Source organism: Temnothorax americanus, unplaced genomic scaffold, assembly GCF_048541705.1.
Source record: "Temnothorax americanus isolate GAGA-0224 unplaced genomic scaffold, ASM4854170v1 Scaffold164, whole genome shotgun sequence".
In the NCBI taxonomy this organism is placed as follows: domain Eukaryota; kingdom Metazoa; phylum Arthropoda; class Insecta; order Hymenoptera; family Formicidae; genus Temnothorax; species Temnothorax americanus.
In genome coordinates, this window is record NW_027509301.1 from 39,535 (window position 1) to 67,527 (window position 27,993).

Consider the following 27,993-nt stretch of genomic DNA (forward strand, 5'->3'; position numbering starts at 1 on the left):
CAGTCTCGATGACGCTGATTGTATTTCACATTGACAATCAATTAGCAAGACAATCACCAAGAAACATCAGGCAGTTGGGGAATGACCATGATCGGCTTGTAAATCCAACGGATCGCGGACGGATCCAGCGACAATCGAGATTGTCTTGATCCTCGCTTGATCGGCACGCACTATGACACACAATCCAATGATACCAAGTTATAGCTAAACGTATCGCTTGCCTCCCAAATTCAGAATCACAAATTGTCGTTTTTAAAATTTTATTCTAAAATATCATTGCAATGTTGAAATTTTGTCCTCAATACACTTAACTGAAATAAACTTCCTAACAATTGTACTTTCTTGTTGGCATATCAAGTTCTAAGCCGCAAACCTAATCGATTAGGTTCAAATTACAAATCTCTCAGAATCGAAGTGGCGGAACTAAACTCGCGAATGCTTTTAATCCCGGCAGCGATAAAAGGTAGAATTTGCGAAGCGATCGATACACGCATGTTGTAGTTGTTAGTTGGGTTGTTCCATTCGGGGTGTGGTTAGAAAAGCGACGAAAGCACCGCAATCCAAGGCTGCTTAGCGGATGAACTGGCCTAAGTTGTACCTGGAACCAGAAGGTACGGCCCTTTGAGGTCTTTCGCCTCTTTCGACAGCTGTGCCGTGTTCGAATTCGGGCAGCTGCTGCTGCGGGCGACGGACGGCATGTAAGTGTCCTTCGGTTCACGACGCTCCTGCAAATCTGACGTCAACAAGGCATGCATACCACATGAACAGTCGCAATCTGAAAATGTCGATTGTGTCGTACGCGTTTTAACAAAGTTTAGCACACCCTAAGATCCGTGGACCCGACCATTTCGTCTCCGCCACCGTCATCCGGGTGGTCTTCAACGAAAATGCAGGTAAAAATAAAAACAAAATTGGATTAGAAATTAAGATTAAATTAAATTAAATCAACTTAAATTATAACAGACTCTTAATGATCCGCGATATCAAAGATTAATAAAAGAAAAGTAATCTGCAAAATAAAAATTAAGATCAGTTTAAAAAATCGACCTTAATTTAATCTCAAATTTATTATTATTATTGTTATTATTATTGTTATATTTATCTATTAAACATTATTTCGGATCATATATATTACACACAAGCATAGTAAATAATAAATTAAATATATTAGCAATTATTAAATTAAATAATAATAAAAGTAAAATAATAATGTTATGACAGGATATAGGGATTTTGTTTTGTCTAAGAACTAATAATTATTAATTATAATGTTTATTATATTATTTACTATATGTATAATAAATTTATTAACCAAAAAATAAAGCATAATTTAGAAAAAATGACAAATTAAATATAAATATAAAATAAAAAGGAATGAGGAAAATCGCACGCACGTTGAGCACGGGCACGTTAGGTAGGCAAATGGGATAGTGCTAATCACGCTGAGACAATCTGTTTTTGAGCTTCCATATATGCCTGACATTACAAGTTATTATGTACACTATATGTGCATGTGTGTGTGTGGAACCATCGGCAACCTGTCAAAAAGTAATTTACCGATATTGAGACGAGAAAGTAACGTGAAACTTACTCTTCGAGGAGGAATGGTTGCGTCCTATCTCAGCTAACGACCTTATGATCGGTAACTTCGACATGTTATTGTCTTTGCGTCTTTCGTGTTGGTGCCGATGTCGGACGAGAAGGGCTTCTCTCACCTGAAATGATATTAATACTCCGTCTGATCGATTGGTTAGAGGTGTGCACGTGTGTGGCTGATGTGCCGAAGTATTGATTCAAAAAAAAAAACAGAAATATCAAGAATAAATATAGAATTGTAAATCTAAACCTTTTAGCTCTCATTAAATATCGATAACGGGTTTTCGACAATGACATTGCTATCTTTGTAACCAATAAGTTAGCTCCCTTTTTAACGAGACGCATGAATAAACTTTTTATACATGCATACGTTATCTATATCGATGACAAAATGTGAGGATTATAAATGTATTTGTGGTCTGTCTAAAGATATCGCGATAAAACTTTGAAGAACAGGTATCAGAGAATGACGTTTCTTCACGTACCTACTTGGCTATATTCTTACCTTCTCTCGCAATTCGACCGACAGTACTCCTTTATTGATCATATTATCGAGAACAAGATCAGCTATCTGTTCTAAGCTGCCCGCCTCCATATCAAGCATGACGGTCCCGTTTAAAAGGAGGCTCCTTAACTCGAAGAGTGAGTGCAGTGATAAAGTGGCAACGTGAGGTTTGCTCCACCTATTGCCACCTTCCTCGACGTCTTCCTCGAACTTGATCCATCTGCGTATATTATATATTTATGTATAATATTTGCGTATATACGATTTATAAAAATACTTGCTATTTTATTTTAAAGATTAAAGTTTTAAGCTCTTTTAATCTTTTTTAAGTCTTAAATGAATCCAAAATACTTTAATCTGCATTTAGAAGATTATTATTACAATATTTTATTTCTGTATTTTTTGTATCACTGATATTTTCGTTTAATTATTTATTTCGATATATTCAAAAGATTAAAATTGTTTGTATTGTATATGTATTTTTCCACATCATTGTATTGCATGTATAATTGGACATCATTTTAATTGTAAAAATATTATATACCGTTGTAAAACGACGATGCGTAACATCAATGCGCAAACATATTCCTGCATTTTAAAAAATTAAAATCGAGGTGGAGTTGCAACTTGACCTTTACCTCGCTGTTTCCTTCCATTCCATTTCGTCGCCATCCTTGATAAGCTCCTCCATCTCCGAGAAAAGCGGATGCGATTCGTGCGCATCGTCACCGACTTCCTCGCCAAGGATGAACTGTACTCTCTGGGCTGGCGGAGTGACTAAACAATTGTGCAATAAGGCATGAATCGCCGATCTTAAAGTCGCATTCGGCAGACAAAGATATGCGAGAGTATGTATAATATTTATACAGAGAGAAAGAGCATATTATACATTTATCAAAATATATACGCTAAGTATAATAAGATATAACAGATGAGAGATTCGTTTAAAATGATATCGCTTGCGAAATGTTTAGCTATATAAATGCAATTGAAAGAGTTGACAAATACAAAATACTTACGATATTAATAGATATTATAACGGTATATAGACATTCTGGCCTCAATTTTTCATTATGTACATTGTTCGTCATCAGATAGAGATTGAGACAACTTTTACGAGAACTTACACGTTAAATTAGAGATAAACAAATAAATCCTTAAGACGATATCGGCTATTCTTGTTTACGTGCAAAACGGTATGCAAGCAAGTAAACTATTCAAGTTTCCATGAACATGCCATGTTGCATTTTATTCTCTGCACATTTCAGCGAATGAATGTAATCCAGAAAGAAACATTGCATAGCATATATAAAAAAAAAATTAGATTTTTTCTAGTAAAATATTAGCAGAGAGACAAGATAAATTCTTATATGTCCAAAAGACTATGAGAATGATCAAATGAAGAAACAAAGTTTGGCGAGGGCCGAGAAATGTCAGCACAAAAGTGCCCGACATTATTTGATGTCAACGAAACTTATATAATGTAAAAAGGGGACAGAATTTCGTTTCCGAAACGTCCCCTAAGCACAACTGCGTCGATTTCAAAGCTTCGAGTGAAAGGAAGACGTTGACGTTGATCGATCGACCGACAAATAGCGTAAAATATTATGTGTATGAATATATGTATACGCCATGATAGATGACGCATGCACATTAGAAAGATTTTTTTCAGAGAACACATAGAAAGCAGAGTAAAAAAAGTATAGAAATCTTTTAATTAAAACGATTGTGTAACCAGTTGTGTAATGTAAGTTACATAACTAGAGTTGGGTAAAGTACTATTTTATAAAATAAATTGCAAGGGAAAAGGCTATCCCCCATAGCCCTGACCTGTTCTATTACTATATCGCCGATGTAAAGAAGACTTTAAGGTCAATCAATTATTTATACTGACCTATGAGATCTATCACAGGATTATTTAAAGCGTAATTTATACATAAATATTTTTCTTAATGTGATATGATTTTTAAACGTTACATTTATTTCAATAATATTTGTAAATAATTTTGTATCCCAATTTCAAAATGTTCCAAATACGAGAATGCGAATGTATTATATATAATTGAATTACAAATCCCCGAGGCAGCTCCATTATTTCACGGTAATTTTGTCATAAAATGCTAAAAGTATCCAATCGTCATATGGACGATGTATTTACTTGTGTATTCTCGCATGCGGTAAATTTTTCATCGACCGTGGTTACACCTCGCAAACGTGGAAATAGCGTTCTTATACCCTTCTCTGGGATTTTGTATTGTGTTGGGTCGTGCGTCGCCAAAATTTCGATACCGTTCGTACATCCTACAATTCTAAATATTTAACGTAACCGGCGTGTTGCGTAACCGGGACTTTATACCTTGGTATACATAATTCGTGCCGGACACGTGCGGAGAGTTTGTAAATTCACACACACGTTGGCAACGCATGACGAGGTACTTAGGCACAAATGCGTTCGCCACGTTAAATACAATCGCATTTATGTAACGATAATCAACGAATCAAGGCAATGTCTGTTGCGATATACAAGCTATACTTTTGCTTCTGATAAACGTAGACGCACGTGACGCGATTATCGCGGACACCTGACATCTTGTCAAAACATTCCGTTATACGTTAGGCTTAAAATCTGATCGAGATTATTACTTTCGCGGTATGTGATCTCAGCGAAAGCATCATGCACCGCCGACTTCAAGGCCGACTTAATCTCTCGTGCGCAAATCGCAGCAAACACGTGAGATTTTCAGCAAGGAAACTTGTATATATAGAATTCATATTGCATTGTAGGATGCACAAACGATCTCGTGTTAAATATTTGCATCACATAAAGAAGTCTCATATGTATGCATAAGGGTGGCTTACATATCATCTCGCCGGCGGGGTCGCAGATGCTGGCGAGACGACCCCTGCGCGCCATCAACAATTGTCCTGCAATGTCAACGGTGTTACCGTGTCATTCGCGCGGACTAAAGAAATGTTGATGAAAATAATTTTCGTAGGGAGTTTGTTATATTTTTTTTTAAATTACTGACATACAAAATGAGCAGATTTAGAATCAATAATTATGCTTCCAATTCAATTGTGAAAAATAAAAATTCTTTCATTTTTTATAAAGAAAATTATTTAATTATCTTTATAATTATTACTTGATGTGATAAAACGTGTTACTGTCTATCATGTGTGTTTTCAATTAGACAGCACAAGAATTGTGGTATTGATTCAGCCGTTTGTGATGAAGAATATCTTAATCACTTAGTCTTGACATATACAAGATGTTTGGCAAAGTCAAGATCGGATATTTATGATGAAAGATTTTGACGACGTATTGATTAACCGTACCTTAAAGATTTCCCATCACTAATACAAGTAAGAAATGGACACACATTACAGAAATTCAACTTATTTACTTTGATTTCCTAACTAGATTACGTCAGATTCTTGTACAACGCTTCGTTAAACTTCTATACTTAATCAGAGAGCTCTCTCTCTCTCTCTCTCTCTCTCTCTCTCTCTCTCTCTCTCTCTCTCTCTCAAAATTCTGACATTTACTACACGAATAAGAAGAAATATGTTAGACTTTTTAAAGCTGTGCTTTTCGCGACTTATATTTCACTATACATATTATACTTATATAAAAATATTTTCTTAACATGCAACGTACGCAAAATTTAATATTTTTTTTGTAACATTATTTTAATAATATAATGTTAAAATTATTTTAATAATAGATAAAACATAATTTTTTTTATTTATCCACGATAATTAAATAATAATAAATAGAAATTTTTGTTTGACGTTATTTGTCTTTGTTCATCTATTTTTATGATCTTTATTATACATATAATCTGGCTTTTATTTTACAAAAATTTAACTTTTTTCCAAATATTTTTATATTATAATTAAAATAAGTTAAGTGAAAAATTATATTGAAATTATTCTATCTAGAATTTTAAAATCGCTTATTATATGCTTATTATAAATTATATTAGTATAAATCAGTTTCTGGAACTTCGCACAAGCTTCAAAAACGCTCGTTTCAACAAATTTTTAATTTTAATTTTAAATTTAATTGAACTTTTAAAAACCGTTGCTAGACTAGCTAAGCTAAGAATAACTAATATAACATGATTATATAAAGTATAAAGATCCTCTCTTCGATGTTATAAACTTATAAAGTGAGTTGTCTATAAGTAAAATCGAGCTGTACTTGAGATCCGTTATTAATTGGTTCAGTCTGCAGCGGTAGAAATTGATACGCGAAGTAAGAAATTATACATTTTAGCACTTTTAGAAAAATGTTTCAATCTAATATAAACAAAACTTTTTAAATAAACAGACAATATTTAATGTTTTGAATGTATTTAACGTGTCCCAACACATATCAATTTTAATTATAATTTTCTAGATTTTTTTACAGAAATGAATTCAAGTCTCTTTTATACAATATTTTGATGAATATATTATTCTTTTTTTGTTATTGATTTTTGGTGTTCGAGTATATAAAATGGTGCCGTTATTAGGACCACAATGGCACCACTAATAATACATTCTAAAGATTGCATTTAGTGCCAACAATGGCATCAATAATGGCACTGAATGCACAATCTTTAGAATTTATTATTAGCTATTACACAGATACGAGCACATATAAATATATCCAAATAAATAATAAAACGGTATTGCGGTTAAGACGTCAACGTTTCGTTGTGACAGCGATTAAATGGATAACGCTACAGTTAGTTGGTAAGAAATTGCAATAAGTTTCCGATGTGTTTGCGCGAGAGAGTTTCCCGAAGATTGTAGTTGTAAATGTATATTTTTAATGTAGTTGTAAATATATATATTTAACGTCGTGATTTTCGTATTTCTTTCTAGTCTCATCAATTCTCGTCAAGCACACGAAACAATATATATATATATAGAATATATACGTAATAATTAATTTATGAATATATTTTATCAATATGTAATTAATTTATAAAATATTTATCTACCAAAATATTTAATTAATTAATTGCTCTTTTGTATATGCAAAAATTGATACGTTTTCGTTTTATTTAATAAAAAAATTTAAATACTTGACGTATATGGCGCCTTGGAAACTTGACGATCGATATTTCCTAACAGTTTCTTCATCTTTATCGTGTTTTATTTATTACAAATAAATAACTTGATCAGTTACTTTATCATCTTCCAATTTTTCGATAAAATATACTTCACAGTAGGTAATTGATTCCAATTTTACCAACATATACTTCACTCCATGCGAAAGTTTTCGACCATTGAAGGTTCTTTTAATCTACTATTAACTATTAAATTATGCAAAAAAATTTCTATGTATCAAATCATAAAGCTATAGAGAAAATAAAATTATTTGTAAATGAATACAAACACATTTTATTTTGAAACTTAATTTGATTAGTTAATAAAACACTTAATAATAAAAAAAGTCAACTTTTATAAAGTAAAGATAGTGCTCTATTAAATTTTTGCCAATTCAAGATCGACTCAATAATAAAAATAGTTCTTGCATAACCTGTGTACGAATTTTATCAAAATGAAACTGATTGTGAGATTATTAATACTTTACGTTTGTCGCTATTTTTAACATTATATGGGTCTGTTTTCTATTGCTGAACTAGCTGCACTAGTTCAGCAGTAGAAAAGACTATATGATGTAGAAATACTATTTTTTTCGTGCCATGCTAGATTCTTCTTCTTTTCTCTTCTTCGTATAGTTAAAACCATAACACATAACATCATTCCTTATTTCTGAAGGGCTGCCACAGCATCTCGGTATCGACAGGCTCCTTGTATTCAGTGTAACAGAAGTAGGGTGAATACCCGGATAAGTCTCGACAAGTGGTTGGCGCGCTGCCATGTTCCATTCGATAAAGCAGTTCCGCAAAAGCGCAACGTATCACATGTGAAATGTTTCAACATTCCGAATTCGTTTTTAGTACAAAAAAGTAATTACAGATTTTTCGAACAGTCAGTGTAACAATTCCATGCAATAAACGCATTTTTCCGAAATACCATCAAATGTTAAATTTGAGTGAGCGAAATAATAGCACTGCCATGCGAAATGCGAAACTCACGCCGCTATACGAAATGCAAGGCGGCGACCCTCGTTTCATTTTTAGATTGGCCCAGTCTTCTTTTTATTGCTATATTTACCGACTCTGTCTATTCTAAGCAACAAAGAGGCAGAAAATGTACATCTTCACATGACTTCGGAAATACGACGATTGATACAAGTTAGACATTTTACACTTATAGATATTACATTTAATTAAATAGAAACTTTATTAGAAAAAAAATGTGAATTTAATATTAAATAAATGAAAGTTTCATGCAAGATTAAAAGAATTGCTTTTGCATTTAAAAACTATGTAATATTTAGGATACAAAAACAATTTATAACTTATATTATAAATTGAATAATATTAAAATAATATATATATATATATATATATATATATATATATATGTACGATCAAAACATATATATAGATAAGTATAATAATTATTTTATATATCTCTTTTTTATTAAGGCGATATTTTTTTAGGGAAATGCATTATATAAATAAAAAATTACAAAATATATAATATCTAAGTCATAAATAAATTAATTTTACGTATTCGAAATACACGTGTCATTTTTGAAGCACAAAGAACGTAGCACGCGTTGATGCCAAACTCTGAGTTGCAAATAGTATATAAATATCGTGGGATGAATACGATATATTTATAAGATTTGATGATTTTATTGTTTACAGATGCATTAAATTAACTTCTCAATTGAAGTAATATTTGATGATCTCTAGCTGAGATAATCTCCATACAGTATTATTATTATTTATCAATAAAAAGAAAGGATTATTTAAAAAAGTTATTTTTAATTAAAGAAATTAATTGTCAAAGAAATCAATTAATATGAAATTAATTTGATAAATCGCATAAATCCGTACAGATTTGCTTATCAATTTATGAAGTAACATTGGCATATTATCAATCCGAGACGATTCTAAATAATTATAATGTAATTAAAACTACAGGCATTTTTAGTAACATCAATTTTTATCTAATTTTTTAAGTTCTTGGCGCAATCAAACTTGCTTTATCAAACTAAAATGTTTCTGTCGAAGAAAATTCATTATATGGATGATTACAAACAAAGATTACAAATAAAGTATATATTGAAGATTCTTAATTTTATTGTTAAAAGATGCAATGGAAAAATGAACTTTCTTGCTCCAATATATGATATATCGCAATATGTTAATATATATACGTATAAGCGTTAATAATATGAAAGTATTAAATCAAGCATAAGTGCTTGATTTAATTATACTTTCGTACTCTTGTGCAATTTCGTATGTATTTATTCAGAACGCTAGGTAATATATCTCATACGTAATTAACGTTTCGTGCATGTGCCGCCCACGTGTGAATCCTCGTTTCTGCCACAACGTTCTATTAAGCCGCAGAATTTGAAACATCCGCTTATTGACAGGAATGTAGGATACGATAACAATCTCCAAACGATATATCGACAATAGTTACCACATAAAATAATAGCTTCCAAATAAATTATATATATGTATATATATATAATTTAACTAAGAGACATATATGTCATAATAGATGTAAGATACAGAACTTATATATTCTCAATGAATTATTGTAAAAGTACATCCTATTGATGAATTAATCTCCCGACTTAATGGATGATAAAGTTGAAATTAATAATCGGCAAAAGTAAAAACTCAAAATTGAAAATTACTACATCAGCACAAAGTGTTACTTCGTGCGTTCGTCATTATACTTATACGATACTCCGTCACTGTTTGAACATCAAGCTCGAGGTATTGCACGACACGACATCATTATCGATAAGAGTAGCACAACTTTCTGGAAGACGAAAGAAGAAGTGAAGGATCGACTTACTCGGTCTATCGTTGTCGGCGTCCTCCTTACCACAGGGGTACGACTGCCGTTGTGAATGATGGTGCTTATGGTGCCGGCGGTGTCTCCTTTCCCCTGGCAAATGCACGCCCACATACACCGTGTGCGCTCTGTGACCTGGAAGCAGATGAAAGGGATGCCCGTCACACACAGTGCCTCCGCAACTCGCCAATCTCTCACCATGGGGAAGATGCGCGGGATTTAGAGCAATTCTCCCTGATAAGAATGCACGCGATACACATCAGGCTTTTCTTTCGCCACACGAAAGAAAATTAGCATCATTTAATCGCGTGATCTTGAAAAGATGCCCATGCAAGACTATACTAGATCCTACTAAGTGTGAAAAGATTCTCCAGGTGTGTCTTTCCAGATAGGGTTAATTTACGCGTGGGCTATAGTTCGAACGAAAGATCGCGTGCTAAGATGAGTCCACACATAGGTGATAGCTGTGTTTCAAGTCCGATAAAAAATCGGCGCGCAGTTTATTAAGTTGGAATATATATACATATATGTGAATTATATACACGGTAATTCGTTACTTATTAATTTCTTTATTTGCGCACCACGTACCGCGCCTGACTCGCGCGCATTCGCCTTTGATTAATTTGTTAAAATAATAATTTTTTTTTTAATGTGAAACAAGTCATTTTGATCCCCTTGGCAGCTAAGTGTTAATAATATTAGCAACTTTTTAACACACGGAAAGAACAGTTTTGCTGAAGTATTTAAAAATTTTGCTAGATACAGATCTGAAAATAATTTTGTTGCACCATCAAAATAATTATAGTAGTTGAAGTATAATAATAATGCTGTAAAAAATTTTGACGTTTAGCAATCAGTTTGAGTGTTCTACATAATTATTTTGATGGTGTAACAAAATTATTTTCAGATCTGTATCTAGCTAAATTTTTAGATAGTTCAGCAAAACCATTCTTTCCGTGGACAATATATAATTCACAAAGATAATCATGTGCTATCTCAATATCATCATTTTTTAACTACTTTCGTTAACAAATTGTCGTCTACATTATTACGCGGGTCTATGTCAAATTGTAAATGTTACAGGAAATATGTGCATATAATAATAATATATGCATACGAAAATACATAATTTGTATTTAAATAAGGCGCGTGATATAAGTATAATTGGATATTATAACATTATGACGTACAGTATAAAAATAGCGTTAATTATAATAAAATGTTTATGTACGAATATTGAATATATATCCTGATAGGTACCTAATGTAAATTTATATTTATGTACAGATTGAGATACTGTGAGCCGTGAATATAATTAGTCATTCAATAGAAAGCTTTATAACGGCAGCTCAACATTTTTGACAAGAAAGCTCTGCATCGTGTCGATCGTAGGAAGTGCACACCTGTCAATCTGGGCGATCAATTTGTTTCGCTGGAAAGTCCAGCGTTTACGTTATAAGACCGTCACAACATATACGGCCTCTATTCGCACGTTTCGTCACCGATATGAAGTGACCTCGTCGCAAGCCCATATCCATCCACAATCGGTGTTGTTTAACGAAGTAACGATTTTCGAAGCACCTACGGCGCGAGGTCCGTCGTGCGAGCAAACACTGAAGCCAGATACGTATATCAGACTGACCTATAGCAGATGCAGGCACATTATAGCCTGGTTCTGCAGACGATATTCGATATTTCAGCAAAAGCTCATCTCGTGTCTCCATTTGCTTATAAAATATCCGCGATTGTGGAAATAATTTTACATGAGTTTATATCAAGAAGTGTCGGAATTGTTATCTACACATTGATATTTTTCTCGTTGTTCTTATGCCAGTTAAATTTTTCTTTTCTTTTATGTCATCTTAGCAATAAATTACATAAATGGATGTCACATCTCTGATGAAAGTTTTGCAATTGATGCTTCTCGTCGAAATATTCAGAACAGTAGAACAATTTATCGAATATCTCGTGCATACTAACGATAGTAGCCTTTCAAAAAATTAGGACGTGTATTGGATAAGTCAAATATAACCGTTCAATATCAAATCGAATGTTCTATATCTTACTAACTACAAAGTAACTTTGACTTATCACCTTTAACACCAACCATTTTCGCAGAACCAGAATATTTTTAATATTTCGTACTTTCTAAATTTAAATCTATATATCCAACATAAGGAACAATTCTATCTGTTTCAAATACAGCATTTAATTGCTTACTCGAATTAATTTAAATTATTTGAAACTCACTCTCAAGTCTAATTTAAAGATAAATATCATATCTTTATATGATGAATATCATAATTATATACATTATTAAGAATGTATTTGTTTAGTAGATGAATATGCGATCTTTAGTTTGTCGTTGGTTTGACTGGATACAGTAGTCTTCGGGAGGTCTTTGAACACACGAACAAATTATGAGGGCATTTTTAACAAACACTTTTATTATAACATTTAATTATATGTACAGTTTTTTATAGTTTGGAACACACACACGATACTTTTATTCGAAAACGTGAGTGAATGCGGCGCACGATCTGTATCGCCTTTTATTTATTCTCGCTCTTACGTCAGACTAACTGTAGAACAGGGCTGATCGCGAGCACACCACCTCTCAACTCACACGTATTTGTTTCGAAGTTGGGTATTAGAACCAATGAAATAAGGAGTTGTTATTTTATGCCCATATAGAGACACCGAGATTATTTGTTTACGCTCTAATACAGTCAAACTGTTTTCGTGCGCCGGTTAAGAGGTCAAGGTGCCTCGTGAATTGAAAGATACAGAATGCTTCTATAAATAAAAGCATTTTTCGTCAAAACATTCTAATAATTTTAATTGCTTCAATGTAAGGTATATAATCGATTTGATGCAAGTTAAAAAATCAATTGAGAATAAATGCGTTTAATATTATATTCAGTATTTTAATCAATATGGTTGATTAAAATATATCCTAAATGAAATATATTTGGAATATATTCTAATAAATATAAAAAAATATTTTTGGAGGCTTATGAGTTGTAACAAGAGGTATTCGTAAAACAATGTAATGGTTAAAGATTAATTAAAAACGTTTTATTTAATTAATTTAGATTAAATCAAATTATGTCAGAAAAAAATAATTTTTTATTTGTTCACAGCCTTCTAATATATATAAAAATAGTTTATCAACTACGATTAGTGTTAACTCTCATTATAGCTTTAAGAAAATGTAGAAATCTAAATATTTCTTATTATACCTTCATAATCTTTCTCCGTGTAAGACTGATGGGTGATCCGTGCGCCCGGATCTTTCGGGGCCTCGTCGTCACCTGTCCCGCCCGAATGGGCGCGGGCGGCCCCGCCAGTGCCGGCTCCCGGCTTCATCCACGGCCTGAAAATAAATTAAACGACGTGAAAATAAGTTATACGTTTGATTTAATTATCGCCGATGGCGACGACGACTCTCCGCGTATGCATCCGCTACAGAACGCAACTTTTCTATTATTAGAGCATTAACGACTTCTCAACCGGCAGAAATATCATCGGGTTCGTTTGTGACTTTGTTCGCTTTCCGAGAGAAAGAGAGAAACGTGTTTCTAACGGTAAATTTTCCTCTGGTGAAACACCCAGCTGGTATTTTATTGGTAAAAGCCGACTTGTGTGAATTTTGTCGCTAACTTGTCCATTCGATTAATACACGTTGCGAGTTATCTATTCATTTTGGCGACGATGCCAAATGTGTGCACGCACGAGCGTACATCGATGTAAAATATTTCGTAGGCGTTTGTCCACGACCGTCCACACCAGTTAATAATAATTAAGCTTCTACCGTCGGAGTCACTTTGCACTGCTTCCTCCTCATCTTTCTCCTTCCGCTTCCATGCTATTAAGTTTCATACTATTTATTTCAGTCCTTATATTTAATTGTTTAGCTTTTTTAATGTAGTTTATTTCTATTTCATTTCTATTTTACATATTTAAATATTTTATTTATTTTTATTGAAATACGCAAATTTTTCGATCAATTATTAATTTTTGTTCTTTCTTAACAAAAAATGTAATCTTGTCTCGATATTCGAATTACAACTTATAATACAGTTCTCAAAATACATTACCATAACTAATTTTGCATAATTATTTTGTGATCAAATAATTCCCTGATGCAATACTCAGTATGAATGTATATTTTCTTTTCGTATTCATAGCATTGTATCTGTCCTCGTTTGCAAATTGTCGCGAAGTAGCTTTTAAGTCTTCTACTGTTCTTGCGAGAGAGAGGCATATAAATTTCGACGTTCTCAATGTGCTCTTGCTCGCTAACGAAGATGAATTTAGCACATTTTGCTGTAAATTATGTCAACGACGTGATTTATTTGATGATATCAATTCATCTTTTAAAAATATAAAATTAGATATGATATTTTTTAATATAAATACTATGTCATAAAATATAATAAATTAAAGACAACTCAAATGCTGTAACAGTAAAAATTCATTATTCGTAAGTAATAATTAATAATAAAGAGATGTATAAAAATTTATATATTAGGTAGTAGATACAAAAAAAATTTTCCACTAAAATTATCTCTAGATTTTTCATCAAATGTTCATATCCTTGTATTTAAGTAATATCTGTTTTTTTTTGTTGCGTGTGCCTTCATTCGAAGTTGCAAGTCTCTTCTTATCGGAGTTTGTTCAATCAACTGATTATTTCCTATTTAACTGATATGATAGTAGTGGTTTTTTTATCATTGTGATATGATAGTAGTAGTTTCACAATTGTAGTAGATATCATTTTATTCTATATGTTATACATTCTATATATCACTCCATTCCTAGAATACATAAGAAATCAACTTTTTTTCGATACAGCGTAACGCAAAATGAATTCATTAAATCGCTTCGTTTAATAACTACAGTTGACAGTTAACAGTTAACAGATGGTCTTTTAAGAATCTTTTTACAACTTTACATAAAAATGAGGAAAATAAAAAAAAATATAAACAAAAATAGATATAAAAAATTTTCGGTTCCATGTTTAATCAAACGTAAAACTAAATGTGGATTGATTACAAAACAAAAAATCAAACGGGTACAGTAACAACTGTGCCGCAAGCAACAACGCGGCGTAGAAACGTTTACTGTCTAGTTCACGTTAAAGTATTCAGCGAAGAACAGTTGACGTAGGGCTACGTCGCTGAATACTTGAAAATGAAATAGTGGCAATTGACGTAGCCCTATGTCAACTGTCCTTCGCTGAATACTTTAACATGAACTAGTGACAGTATAGTGACGTAGTTCTACGTTGTTGGTTGCGGCACAGTTATTACTGTGCCCGTTTAATTTTTATTATATTAGCAATTTTTTTTCTAATTATATTATGTTTTTCAATCTTTTCTATATACCCCTATTTCATATATAAATCATTAAAATTGATTAGTTCTTGAGTTACGTACGTTAAAATTTGCTAGGAATATGTACATACATAGAAGCCTAATAAAGCTGGAACTAATCAACCAAATCTTAAAGTATTATATGAAATAGGGGTAGAAAAGACTGGAGAATATAATGGAATTGGAAAAGTTGCCAATAATGGATATTAAATTGCCAAAATTGTAAGTGGTTGAGACCTGAGCATAATTATTATGCTTATAATTGTTTGGCTTCCTTAGGCTTCCTCATTTAGGAAGCTTTTTGAGACTTTTGAAACTTTCAAGAGGAAATGGGATTATATAAGCTATCTAATAACGTATTAATCATTACTCTACGATTATTAGTTTCGAAGATATAAACGTTCAAAGTGTGACATGTTTTCGTTGCATCTGCTCCCAATGTTACCCCCTACTTACTGTCGACAAAGACCGTAGTTCTACGTCAAAAGGGATAACAGACGTGGGTGAGGGTAATTTAAATACAATATTCTAACAGAATATACTGAGAATACAAAACTGAGTTTAATCAACCTACGCAAAAGATAACAGTTTGGTCAGATAACATTTTGTTTGATCGAAATGTTATTTGTATTTTTGTGGCGCAATATTAGATGAATTTATATCAGAAATTATAGACGCTATTAAAATTTGATGGATTACCTCAAAATAATTAAATTCATGAAATTTATTTATGTACATACATTAATCTTACGCGCCATAGTGCATTCGAAGACAGGAATCTATAAAAATAGCCTAAGCTTTCTGAACATATCATATTACTACGTTTACGCGAGCGTTACTTCTGTAGTAACTTACGATATATCACTCGTTTACGCGGAGTAAATTATCGTAAGTTACTACAAAATCCCGTTTACGCGAAGGAATCATCGTAAGATACTACAGAAGTAACGCTCGCGTAAACGTAGTAATATAGTCGCGCAATTAATCGTATATAATATAAAAATAATCAATATATTATAATTTATAAATTCGCTTTTTCAGGCAAAATATTATACACATGATGGTTATTATATTGTGTCAGAAAATATAATGTATTAATAATTCTAAAGAATAAAATATTTAATTTAAAAATTTTTAAATAATCTTTACTAATTAATTTTTGATGAAATAAACAGTTTTTTTTAATATGTAAACATTCTGAAAATGTATTAGGTACATTATTAAATGTTAATTCCAGCAAACTTGTTTGTCTTATAATATTACAAATTTTTCTTCTTAATCAAAAAACATTTTTGTTTAATCTTTAAGTTTTTGAAATTTTAGAGAATCTTCTCTCTTAATTGAAAATATTTTCTGCTGTTTTTTCTCAGAAGAAAGAAGCATAATCTAGTTCTCTATTATGATATCTTCATCTTGTTCTGTAATCATCTTCTTCCTCTCAGACATTTACTAATTTCCTTTTGCCTCGACATTCCTCTTCTGTTCTCACGTTTATCAACGATTATCAAAGTAACTTTAATGGTTAGTAAGTATATATTATAGGACAAAAATGTATAAATGTATAAATAATTGCCAAAAATAAGATTAACTAAATTTTAATTTAGGTAAGAAAAAAAGATTACTTAATTTAAAAGTGCTCGAAAAATAAATATTAATATTTCTAACGTCAGTGTGCAAGGTGTTTATCTTTTGTCCTTCAAATCTACGATTTCCTGAGATTATAATTAAATAGATCGATCAAAACTTTAAACGAGTGGCAAACCATTTATAAACGATGTACTTTGAAAACAAAAGTTTGATGTGAGTATTATTATCTAGAATGTAAGTCTCCTCGAGTAATATTATAGAAATATAAGACGCTGGAGTGCAATTGGTCATACACATTTACGTTCACATATCGATTGTGCAACTACAATGGTTACGTTTATTTCGATATTCCGTTCACGTTCGCCCTTGCAAGACCGACTAAGTTTCTATGCTAATCGTAATTTAATTTTGGGATGTGAGTAACAGTTTCACAGAACGGAGTTTCACATGTGCACCGTCCTTCCGTGGGGATAATGGAATTACCGAATTTCTCATGTGCGCAGTAGTTTGCAATTATATGAAAAGTAATAGTGATAATGAGAAATAAAGAAAGAGAGAGAGAGAGAGAGAGAAGGCGGTCATATCGTTAAATAATGAGTGGTAGCAACAATGATTGAATTTATTACTGCGTCTTAATAGCACAAAAAAAGAGATAATTTGTAAATTAATTTAAGATAATTGGTTAAATAAAAAGAGATAAAACATAATAATATATACAATTAAAAAAGAAAAAAATTAATTTTTTTATTTCATATAATTTTTTATGTCATTATAATTAAAGCAAATTTTATTTACAGATCTTTTAATTTAGACGGAAAGTATCATTAAAATTTTTTATTCTTTATCGAGCTTTTCATTTATTAATTATTAATTGTTAATTGGACTGTCCTTAATGCTATTATAAATGAATTCCAGCTATCGTCAATTGTTATGTAAAAACGTAAATTAAAATCATTTGCAGGTATTACGTGGAATACAGAAATAATGAAAATAAAACGGACTATTAACTTTGAAACTCAATTTGCGTTGTGATGTAAATGAAACGATGCACAAGATATCCCCATACAAATATAGCATTTTCTCTGACATTTCGAAAAAAAGTTCATGCATCAACAAAATTTTAGATTCAGTCCGATATTTATTATTTGCATTGCAAAAAATATAATTATAAATATTTTGCTAAAATATTATATAATATTCATTTTCATAAATTTTATGACATAAAATTTAATAAAATTTAATAATACAACTCACACAATCAGTAATACACACTTAATTAACAAAGAACAACACGCAAAATTGAATGCAATGTAATTCCGGTATGCTATACCGTCATGATGCTTCTTTATGCCGGACAATGCGTCATGATATAAATGAGCACGTAAAAAGACATGAAACACTACGATTATCTACCTACGCTGCGGATGTTAATTTTGACACGTGTTTTACAAAGCATTTTGTGCTCTGTCATGTTGTAACAAAGAATAAATTACATTAAGCGCGTGTGACGATTATAACAGTCTTCTCATAATGGTCTTCTGTAACTTGAAACGTTACTTGTTTTCATTCAAAATACTTCAGATTTCTATTTTTAACCTATGCGAAGACTTCTCTTCACTTGTTCATTCGATTGCTATTTATTCAGTGGCAAAAATATAGTAAAATAGAATAAATGAATAATAACAAATGCAAGGAAGATTGTAATAAATTAAAATGGTATAGCTCCCTTTGTTTAAAATTCCGCTACCTCGTTGAAGTATAGTAAAGTCTTCTTTCTCTCGTCTCTCGCGGTCTCACCGACAGCCTCGATCAACGCTCAATCACACAGACATTTGACGTTCACCGAGAGTGCGCGACATTTCTTATATCCCTTGCCCGACGACACGTGGCGGGAAACAGTCAAACGCGCACCGCACATACGCCTCGTCGCGGATGCAACTGGCGCAAGACGAGCTTTACGCGACGCGAATCAGTCGCAGGCAGAGCGGGGAAAACGGATCGTTCGATCTGCTTTTTCGTGGGCGCTGCCAGGTGCAGTGCTCGGCGGCGGACGCAATTGCAGCGCTCGATATAAACCCGAACGACGCGACGCGACGCATGCACGTGCTGTCAGGGTCGCCTCCGCTTCAGTGTCTTCGCGGAGAAAGACATCAGTATAGAATAACATCGACGTCGCGACGGTCCCGCGTTATGCATCCTCAATGAGTGTTATTCGAAGGTCCGCATCTTAACTATGTTGATATATCAGCTTATTTGGTGTAACTTTTATTGAGATCTACTCGCTAATGCGAGGACCGTTGCAGTTCATATATTAAAAGTGTTAAATGAATGGGATAATGATAATTGGAGAAAAACTGATTTAGTCTCCGGTAATATTGCTGGTCTCGTAAAAGAGAGTATGGTGTGGTGAAGACACTCGCTAATGCATCTTTCATTGATTGGTTCGTGCATTTTTGAGACTAATCGTGATTTGCCGTTCAATGGAATGTCAAGATCGCATTGGTCGCGCGTCAAATTGTCAATTACCGATTACAAGTTGTCAAGTGGATAATTACCACGATGCGATTACCCTGGTTACATAGGTATACATGTACGAAGCTTTACATAATGAACGACCTATTTGTCCGAGCTATGTCTCTTTAATGGAAGAAGAGTGATTTGATAAACGAAAGAGATAGATAGAGAGAGAGAGAGAGAGAAAAAATAATTATTGTTTAATTTAATTATTAAAGGAGTTGCTCATAAAAAAACTTCTGGGTGTCGATCATGTATCTTTTCCCCTATAGGAAACGTGAAAAGTGAAAAGTTTTATATAGCTATCTCTTTCTATTGGTGTGGAATAGAAAGAGATAGTTATACATGAAACTTTTCATTTTTCACGTTTTTGCCCTAAGGCAAAAGGGGTACATGATCGATCTTCTGAATAAAAAAATAATTTTGGAAATCTCGGGAAAAATTATAAATAAAAAACAAATCTTTCCCTTTTCGTCTGATTTTATTTTTTTACAAAACTTATTTATCCATATTGGAATAATTTATATTGAATAAATAGTCTTTGCGCACACAAATAATTATTAAAATGTACAAAGTATTACGTACGTCAAATACAAAACATAAAAATTATTCAAATCTCGGTCAGTATCAAATATCTCTCTCAGCGCAAGTTTATTTATATGCTAAAAATGGTAAAAATATATCTGCCAAGAGAAGCTCTCAGAAAGTTCTTTCCAATATTTTGAAGTTATATATTATACTTTCTAGATGTAATTTCGTCTGAAATTGCATATGTATAGTCATATTCTGAAATGTCTCAGATATTAAATATCAGCATTTAGAAACTTCATTCAAATTTAGCATAGCGAACGAGAGACAGTTTCTAAACATTTCCTAACAATTTATTATCAAATAAGTCATAGTTGTAATGTCACGTAAACTATTAAATCAAGTATTTTAATTAACTTCTAAATCATTAATCTGTTTCTCGGGTTATCAAACTGTATCTCATATCTTGACTCGTTAGACAAATATGGAGAAACTATAATTTAATTTAATAACTTTAAGAGAATTTTTAGTTCTGCGTTCTGTGCTAGTTGTGAAAGAACAAAAAATAATTTTTAAATATACTTGAAATAAAATGCATTTGACACATATACGTTCAAAAATTATTAAAATCTTGTAAAATTAATATTCAAGTGTGGTATTCTTTTTAAGATGGAGTAAAAAAAAAAAATCATTAACGAGAGATCTAAAATGTGGCATTTTATAGACACGTATGGAAAGTGCAAAAATATCTATAATATACGAGGAAAGGAACTTTAAGCGCTATTTAGTGCATTGCGTTATGCTTCCGGTTTCGGAGCAGGCGAACAAATTCGGACGAGGAAGCGGACAATGCTCGGGATGATGATCAGACGCGGAGGTCGGCGGACAGGCCAATGAGACCATTAACGAGCAACAACAACGTCAAATGAAAAGGTCCTTGTGGAACGACACTTTTCCGTGGACATGCAGCGATAATTGATGGCTTAATAACTGCGAATCGTTTCAGTGGATACGTATGGTAATACACAGCAATCGTCGAAGGTAGTTTGTTCGTGAGCAAATTAATTACATAATTGACAGACGACTCGAATCTAAGGACAATCAATGTCTATTATATCACTCAATTATCGCAATTGGTAATCGCAAATAACTATGAAAAATCGCTCTCCGAATTCGCAATAATTGCTAATCGCAAATGTGTCAAGAGCAAAATGATGTAACAGTTTCCGTTATGTCAAACAAGCATTGAAATTATCTCTTTCATAAATAATAGTATAATTCAAGAATATCAATTGTGATAAAAAAATAGACATTAAGAAATTGATTGAAGTATCTGACTAAAAGAAATGTTTTATTTCGTGTAAAAATATCTTAATTATATACATATATTTCCAATATATTAATTTTATAGATTGCAAGAGATAAATTTTCAAACATTTGTTATGCTTACACTGAGAAAATGGTTTCTTTGAACCAAATAAAACTCGTTAACAGATAATAAATGGCATGGTTGGATACGGCGAATCGAATATTTTGTTGAATCAATGGAATCGTTGGTTTGTGATAATAGTGAATAATCTGTTGCCTCAAATTAATGTACTTTAATAGTTAATGAATCTGATTTTGGCACGAACGAATATCTTTTTGCATCAATTGAATATTTCTTAATAGTTAAGGAATATAATTTTGGCACAAAAGTATATTTTGTTACGTTAACGGAAGATTTATTATTAGGTAAGGAATTCGAATTTAGCACAAAATAATATCAATTAAATATTTTTTAATAGTAAATAATTTTATTTTGCTGAAAATCCGCGTCGACGTTTGTAATTATATGTATATATATATATATATATATATATATATATATATATATGTATATACATTTGGTTATGTCAGAGGCCCTGCTAGTGAGCACGCTCTGACTGGCAAACTGCGAGTAGTCTCGATTTGCATTTTTGATATTGCATTGAAAAGAATAATTTACTTTTCACGAGTAAAGACTGATGAATAAAACAAGTCAAAAGTGGCTTTAACAGCATTAAAAATAGCAAGGTACTTTGATATTTTATTAATATAGAAATGAAAAAACAACACTCGACTTGCCGTTAAGTAAGCATGTCAATTAACCCCTTGGCTGTTAGGCGAAAAAAAGGCAAAAAATGCAAAACGGAATCAACGGCTTCACAAATTTTTATGTAAATTGAGTTATACTTTGAATTTTTTTCAATATAATTATTAAATTTGCTATTTTGAATTCTTGAATTTTTATTTTCAATTTGAGATCAGCGGTTTCAAAAACTTTTATTTAAATTTTTATGCAAATTAAATAACGTTTTGCATTTTTGGTCCCCTATATTGTATTCGCCACTTTGAATTTCGCAATTTTTATTTTAGATTTGAATTCAGCGATCCCAAAAACATAAAGATCCCATTCTGCTCTGGTATATGTAATATTTTTTTTAATGTGCGCATATTTTCGTCATGTGCACTTTTGGTCAGTTTTATTTTTGCGAATATTTCCGTCATTGACAGAGGGAGTTAAATATGCGTATATACTCGTTCGCCTCCAAATGATCTCATTTTGCCAAAAAATTTGTCATTACAATTAAAATCGAGAGTTTTGTTATATTTCATATAAATAGCAATATATTGTATTCAAATAATCACTAATTTTCTTGGCAGATACATTATTAATGCGAATAATACCAGAACCGTGGTAATTAATAACAAAACCATTGTTAAATACTTTATTTTTCCTGAATAGTCGCAGCATGTCAATATACTAATTAATCGTATAATATTTCCATGAGGGAATTAATAAATAACGAACAAACTCTCCAATACGTAAATAGTGTTATCTGGTAAATATACGTGTATCAATAATATATTTATTTTTAAGACTGAGCATTCGAGGAGAAACAGCGTGAAAATTAGAACGACGATAAAAATGATCAAATCTGATATACACATACGATAGGTAAGATTAATAGACATGACTTACGAAATGATAATTCCAAGGTAATTATCACTCCATGAATCAGGATTGTGTTTTCCTACCGAAACATAATTTTACACATGTATATATATGTATATATATATATATATATATATATATATATATATAAAATTTAAGTAGCATATTTAATAAATCTTATAAAACCAATAGTAACATCAGTTTTATTAGCACTAAAAAGCGGATGTGTTAATGATTTTTATTAATACAGAGTCACATTGGTTTACATCATAGCTTCGAAAAATAGTACTGATTGAAAGCAGTGGGGTTGATTTAACGTTGTCAATAGTCGAGACTATGTTGTCGTCACATTTAATTTTTTCGTCTCCATTATACGTGCGCTGACGTAGCACCAATTGAAGTGAGCAAAACTCTCGGTACAAACATGAAGCAGCCTTATAAATAGCCACTGCATTTTCGGGGGAAGAAAGAACGGATATTTGCGCGTAGAGAGAATAGTGGGAGAAAGATTGATGTGGCACACTGTGCCAATTTCGAATAACGCTGATGTAGAAGATAGTTCTTGTGATCAGAAAGTTATTATTTTCTTATAACTTTATACGTAACAAAGCAAGGAACAAAATATAAAAATAATAATTTTAGTGCATTGCATGTCAGAGTTTATGTGCGTAAAATAAGACGCAAACAACATTACAATAAATTTATATATGTAGAAACTTATATACATATATGTATATGTATACAGAAACTTTCTTTAAAATTTACGAATCATTATTACGATAAAGTTAAATTTTATAATTTTGTAATTTGTAAAATGTTATAATTTTTGAAATTATTCTACTCATCCATATTCACTTTTAATTATTCTCACAACACATGCATTTTTCACAGCTACAAAGCATGCATCGAAAAGAATTCGCTGATCGCATCAGGCATTATACACGTCAAAGCGCATTGACCCTCGTTGAATCTTTCGTAATATTTCGTATTTCGTAAATCATTTACATGCGGAAGAGACAACTCATCTGAATCAATTTTCTAAAGCAGCACGTGTAAATAAGCCAAGAAAAATGTAATTTTATCTTGAGAAGAAAGTCGCAAAATAGAGATCTTGTCGATGAAAGAGGAACGGATGGAAAAAGCAATCGATTATCACTCTAAATATCAAATGGAACTTTTATGCACCTTTAAAGCATAGGAGAGGTCAAAGGTCGATTATCCATGAATAAACTTACTTTCTAATAACCTCGTTCTTTTTCAGCTTCTCTGAAATAACTCTTAACCTGCGTCAATAAAATAGATAATTTTTGCGCTGAGTCATATTATTTTCTAATAAAGAAATATTTGCATTTTGATACGTATTTGTATGCATTCTCTGCTTCAGATTCCAATTATCTTTCTGATTACGTGTTTGTGACAATGGCAGAAGTATATTTTTCATAATTTTAAAATTTATCACCATGTAAGTTTATTTTCGGTTCACATTTTCCAAAAATTTTTCAAAAATAATTTTTTGTAAATAATATTTTTTGTAAAATCCTTGTATGCAATTTTTCACTTTTATTTTTTTTAATAATATGATTTACTGAAATATATTAAGATTTATACGTAATCCTTGATTATTGACACAAATAAAAATTATTGCATAACACCGTTGGTATTTATCTCCGCATATATTTCCCCGCGCACTATATAATATATAGATAATTCAAATAGTACAAATGCAATTGCAAGATGAATTTGCATGTCACATGTCGATTATCAATTCCGTCTCGATGAGCTGATATTTTTTCCAGGTTCGCTGCTCCGATAACGATAATCATTGTGTGTAGAACCAAATACATGTAAACGTTGATAAGAGAACTCATGTGACGTTAACTTGGGTCAAAGTGCGGGTCAGCACGTGATCAACGGTTAGATATTGCGAAATAATAATTGTTCTTCCATGATTTTTATAAACGAATTGAGCGCATACGTGTGAAAAAGAAGATTCGTTTAAACGGCCGACTTTATTCACATTTCATGTCGCAAGGTGAATCTAATTCAAGGATACCGCACTGGAAATTAAATGTGTTTCGTGCAATGCATGATTGCATGATTAGTACAGTCGATTATAAGTTAGTTGGTCGATTATTCAATTTTTAGACATCAGACGTGCCTTGGATGTCAATTTTACATTTAAATAGCTTGGCGCAAACTATGTGTATGTGTGTAGTGCAAATATTTTATTTGTATAAATTATTTTCTTATTATTCTCTATATTACATTTATTGCTATTTATTATATTAATATGAGTGTCAGTATATAATGTCAATTAACATATCTATATTTTTACACATCGTGTAAGTATAATTTTTTAAACATCTTAAAGAAAAATGTTATTAATTGTAATAAAAAAAAGACATTGTTTTTTCATAAAACACTATCAATATTTTTGAATATCGAATATCGATAAATATTTTTTCTTTGAGTTAAGAAATCTTTCTAGAAAATTTTATTGATGGGTATCAAAGCACATTGAAATTGGCCGGCACACTTTACTCATGATCATCATCGATAGCGCGGTTTCAACTTCTCTGTTTTTACAGCGATCGCTCGAAAAGTCGACGTCGAGTGCATCGAGAATCTTGAAGAAACAATCCGCGATCCAATATAAATACGATAGAGAGATACGAGCGCAAATTTTGTTATGCCAACATCTGTAGCTCTCTCAGCTTGCCAGAATCGATCAATCTGATAGCCTTAATCATTATCGCAGCGATTCAAATAATCTGTATGAATAGCTAATACGTTATTCATACAATGAGATTTCTCACCAGATGAAAATAATCAATCAGTACGCGTGTATATTAATTTAATTATTTATTAATAAGTCCGATTGAGAATATAAATTAGTAATAACAAACTTTCGCAGCCAAACCGGCATTGCTCTCTATCGTCGGTTACTATTTATCATATAAAGAAAGTATAAAATAAAATACAACGTGAAAGGAATAAAATCTCCAAATTAACAAATTAATTGCAATAAGGGTAGAACTGTGCCACGTGAGTATTATTTTAAAGACCCTACTTGTCCAATTGCATGTCTTCTCGGAGCTTCACTGGTGATTGCACCTGAAGAGATCCGTCAGCGCGGCGACGAACACGATATGAATGCACTTTTGGCCACAATGTCAGACGATGGTCCTCATTGTCGGAGTCAACCCCGCTTCACGAATAAATACAGACGCGCGTGGACAGACGAGAATGTGTACTTGAATTATTCCTATATCCCTCTTTCTCTCTCTCTCTCTCTCTCTCTCTCTATTAAGTCTGCTCACATATACACATGTATGCACACGTGCACACGTTGCACTACCTCGTACGCACGTCTGCGCACCGCGGTGTATGCCGGAGGACTGTTTACCATCGGCTGACAGCTAGATGATAGCTTCCGATCGCACTCTCCTCGGTGCCAGCGACGACCAGCAATCGGCCAGTCGCAGCAGCAACCAGTCGGTGGCTGGCAGCAGCGCGGAGACAGTCATCCGGTGATCCTGATAAGGAAACTCCGCCCAGATAGTGCCGAGATATGCTCGCGAATCCGGTCAGGCTGTCAGGGAGGGGTATTATTCTGTCATTTCGAAATCGTTGGACGATGTTGTCAGGTCATCCGAAGACCAGTCCGCAGTTTTAAAGAAGTTACACGCCATACACGTAGTATTCTTGCTGAGATTCCCACATGTACAGGGATATAGGAAAAACGAATCTTCTGCTAGTGAAGGTGTATCGGTGATCATATACGTTCCGAATTTCTATGGAGCGGCGCTTTATTTGATTGCTGAATCGATTCACAATCTACAAAGTTAATTGTTTAGTTTTATATTGCATGTTACAGGACGACGTGCGCAATATTCGGAAAAAAAGAGAGAGAAAAAGAGAGAGAGAGAAAGAAAGAGAGGGAGAGAAATAAAAAGAGATAAAAGCTCAATTGAACATGACGATTAAATCATATTTATCTTTGCCAAATTTATATAATCCTATTCAATTTTAATCCTGTTCAATTATCGATGCTCTGAAATTAAGCGACGTGAAGTGAATAATATTATTTCAGGATGTGTAAACGTTTTGATCATTGCGCCGCACTACAGGCGTGGCTCTCAAAATAAGACGGATTTATTTGGAAAACACAGCGACTCTTGATAACCCATCGGCTTTCATTTTATCTTATTTTTGCTGAAGTTTATTATTATAAAAATGTTCATATATTTCAAAGAGCTGTTAGTATTATATATATATAAAATAAATTTAGATATGATTTATGGAACATAAATAAAAATCTTGCAGACATGATATATGGTAAAGTGATAAGAGATAAAGTAAACTCATTATATTGGCATTTGTAAAATTCCATTATCTGTGCGATATCGAGAAGATAATATGACGATTACACGATAAAAGTAATAATGTTTTTCTTGTTTAAAAAGTTATTTGTGCGCAGAAATGACGGCTTAAAGTATAATCAGATTGTACATCTCTAATGCATGTCGGTCTACATTATTGCACACACACGCACGCACGCACGCACGCACGCACGCATGCACGCACGCACACACACACACACACACACACACACACACACACACACACACACACACACACACACACACACACAAAATACACGTCTTTTATTATACGAATCACTTGTAGATAGCTAGTGTTACTGCATTGGAAATCATTATAATACACCTTTGCAATAATAGGTTTGACGTACGGATGCGAGTGCGGGATTACCTTGTATAAGCATACACGTGGACACAGTAGTGGCATTTATGATTAGTTCCGAAGAAGGGAGGGATTTGCGTGCTACGATGTTGCGCATTAGAAACATGCATCATACCTGTTGTTTCCTACTTGTAAATTACTCTTTTTGAAACTTTATTTGTATTTGTCAATAATATATTGATCTGTTTATTATCGTA

General features: G+C 32.3%; 1 protein-coding gene and 1 long non-coding RNA gene across 26 annotated transcripts in view; one reads left to right on the plus strand and one right to left on the minus strand.

Annotated features, from left to right (window-relative positions):
- Positions 1-27,993, minus strand: part of Ndae1 (Na[+]-driven anion exchanger 1) — a 57,543-nt gene that overhangs the window by 22,803 nt on the left and 6,747 nt on the right. For 5 of the 17 annotated variants that reach the window (XR_013256406.1, XM_077402984.1, XM_077402976.1 and 2 more), the window contains exons 1-8: positions 26,103-26,352; positions 13,291-13,424; positions 10,049-10,183; positions 4,961-5,026; positions 2,740-2,878; positions 2,102-2,321; positions 1,592-1,715; positions 599-775 (exon numbers count right to left, since the gene is read on the minus strand). Coding sequence is in view for 16 of the 17 variants with exons in the window: in XM_077402984.1 (XP_077259110.1) it covers positions 599-775; positions 1,592-1,715; positions 2,102-2,321; positions 2,740-2,878; positions 4,961-5,026; positions 10,049-10,183; positions 13,291-13,424; positions 26,103-26,116 (1,009 nt within the window). In the remaining variant the exon portion in view is untranslated. The other 12 variants (XM_077402986.1, XM_077402989.1, XM_077402985.1 and 9 more) reach the window with 10 other exon arrangements.
- On the plus strand, positions 19,082-27,993 carry LOC143895687 (uncharacterized). 9 transcript variants are annotated; one of them, XR_013256412.1, is made up of 9 exons: positions 19,082-19,595; positions 20,725-21,096; positions 21,467-21,789; positions 21,955-24,242; positions 24,417-24,494; positions 24,829-25,064; positions 25,621-25,868; positions 25,947-26,077; positions 27,775-27,993. It is a non-coding gene; the product is annotated as an uncharacterized LOC143895687 (long non-coding RNA). The 9 variants fall into 9 exon arrangements; XR_013256418.1 differs by having other exon boundaries at positions 21,955-23,035; positions 23,924-24,242; positions 25,621-26,077; XR_013256414.1 differs by having other exon boundaries at positions 21,955-22,110; positions 22,958-24,242; positions 25,621-26,077.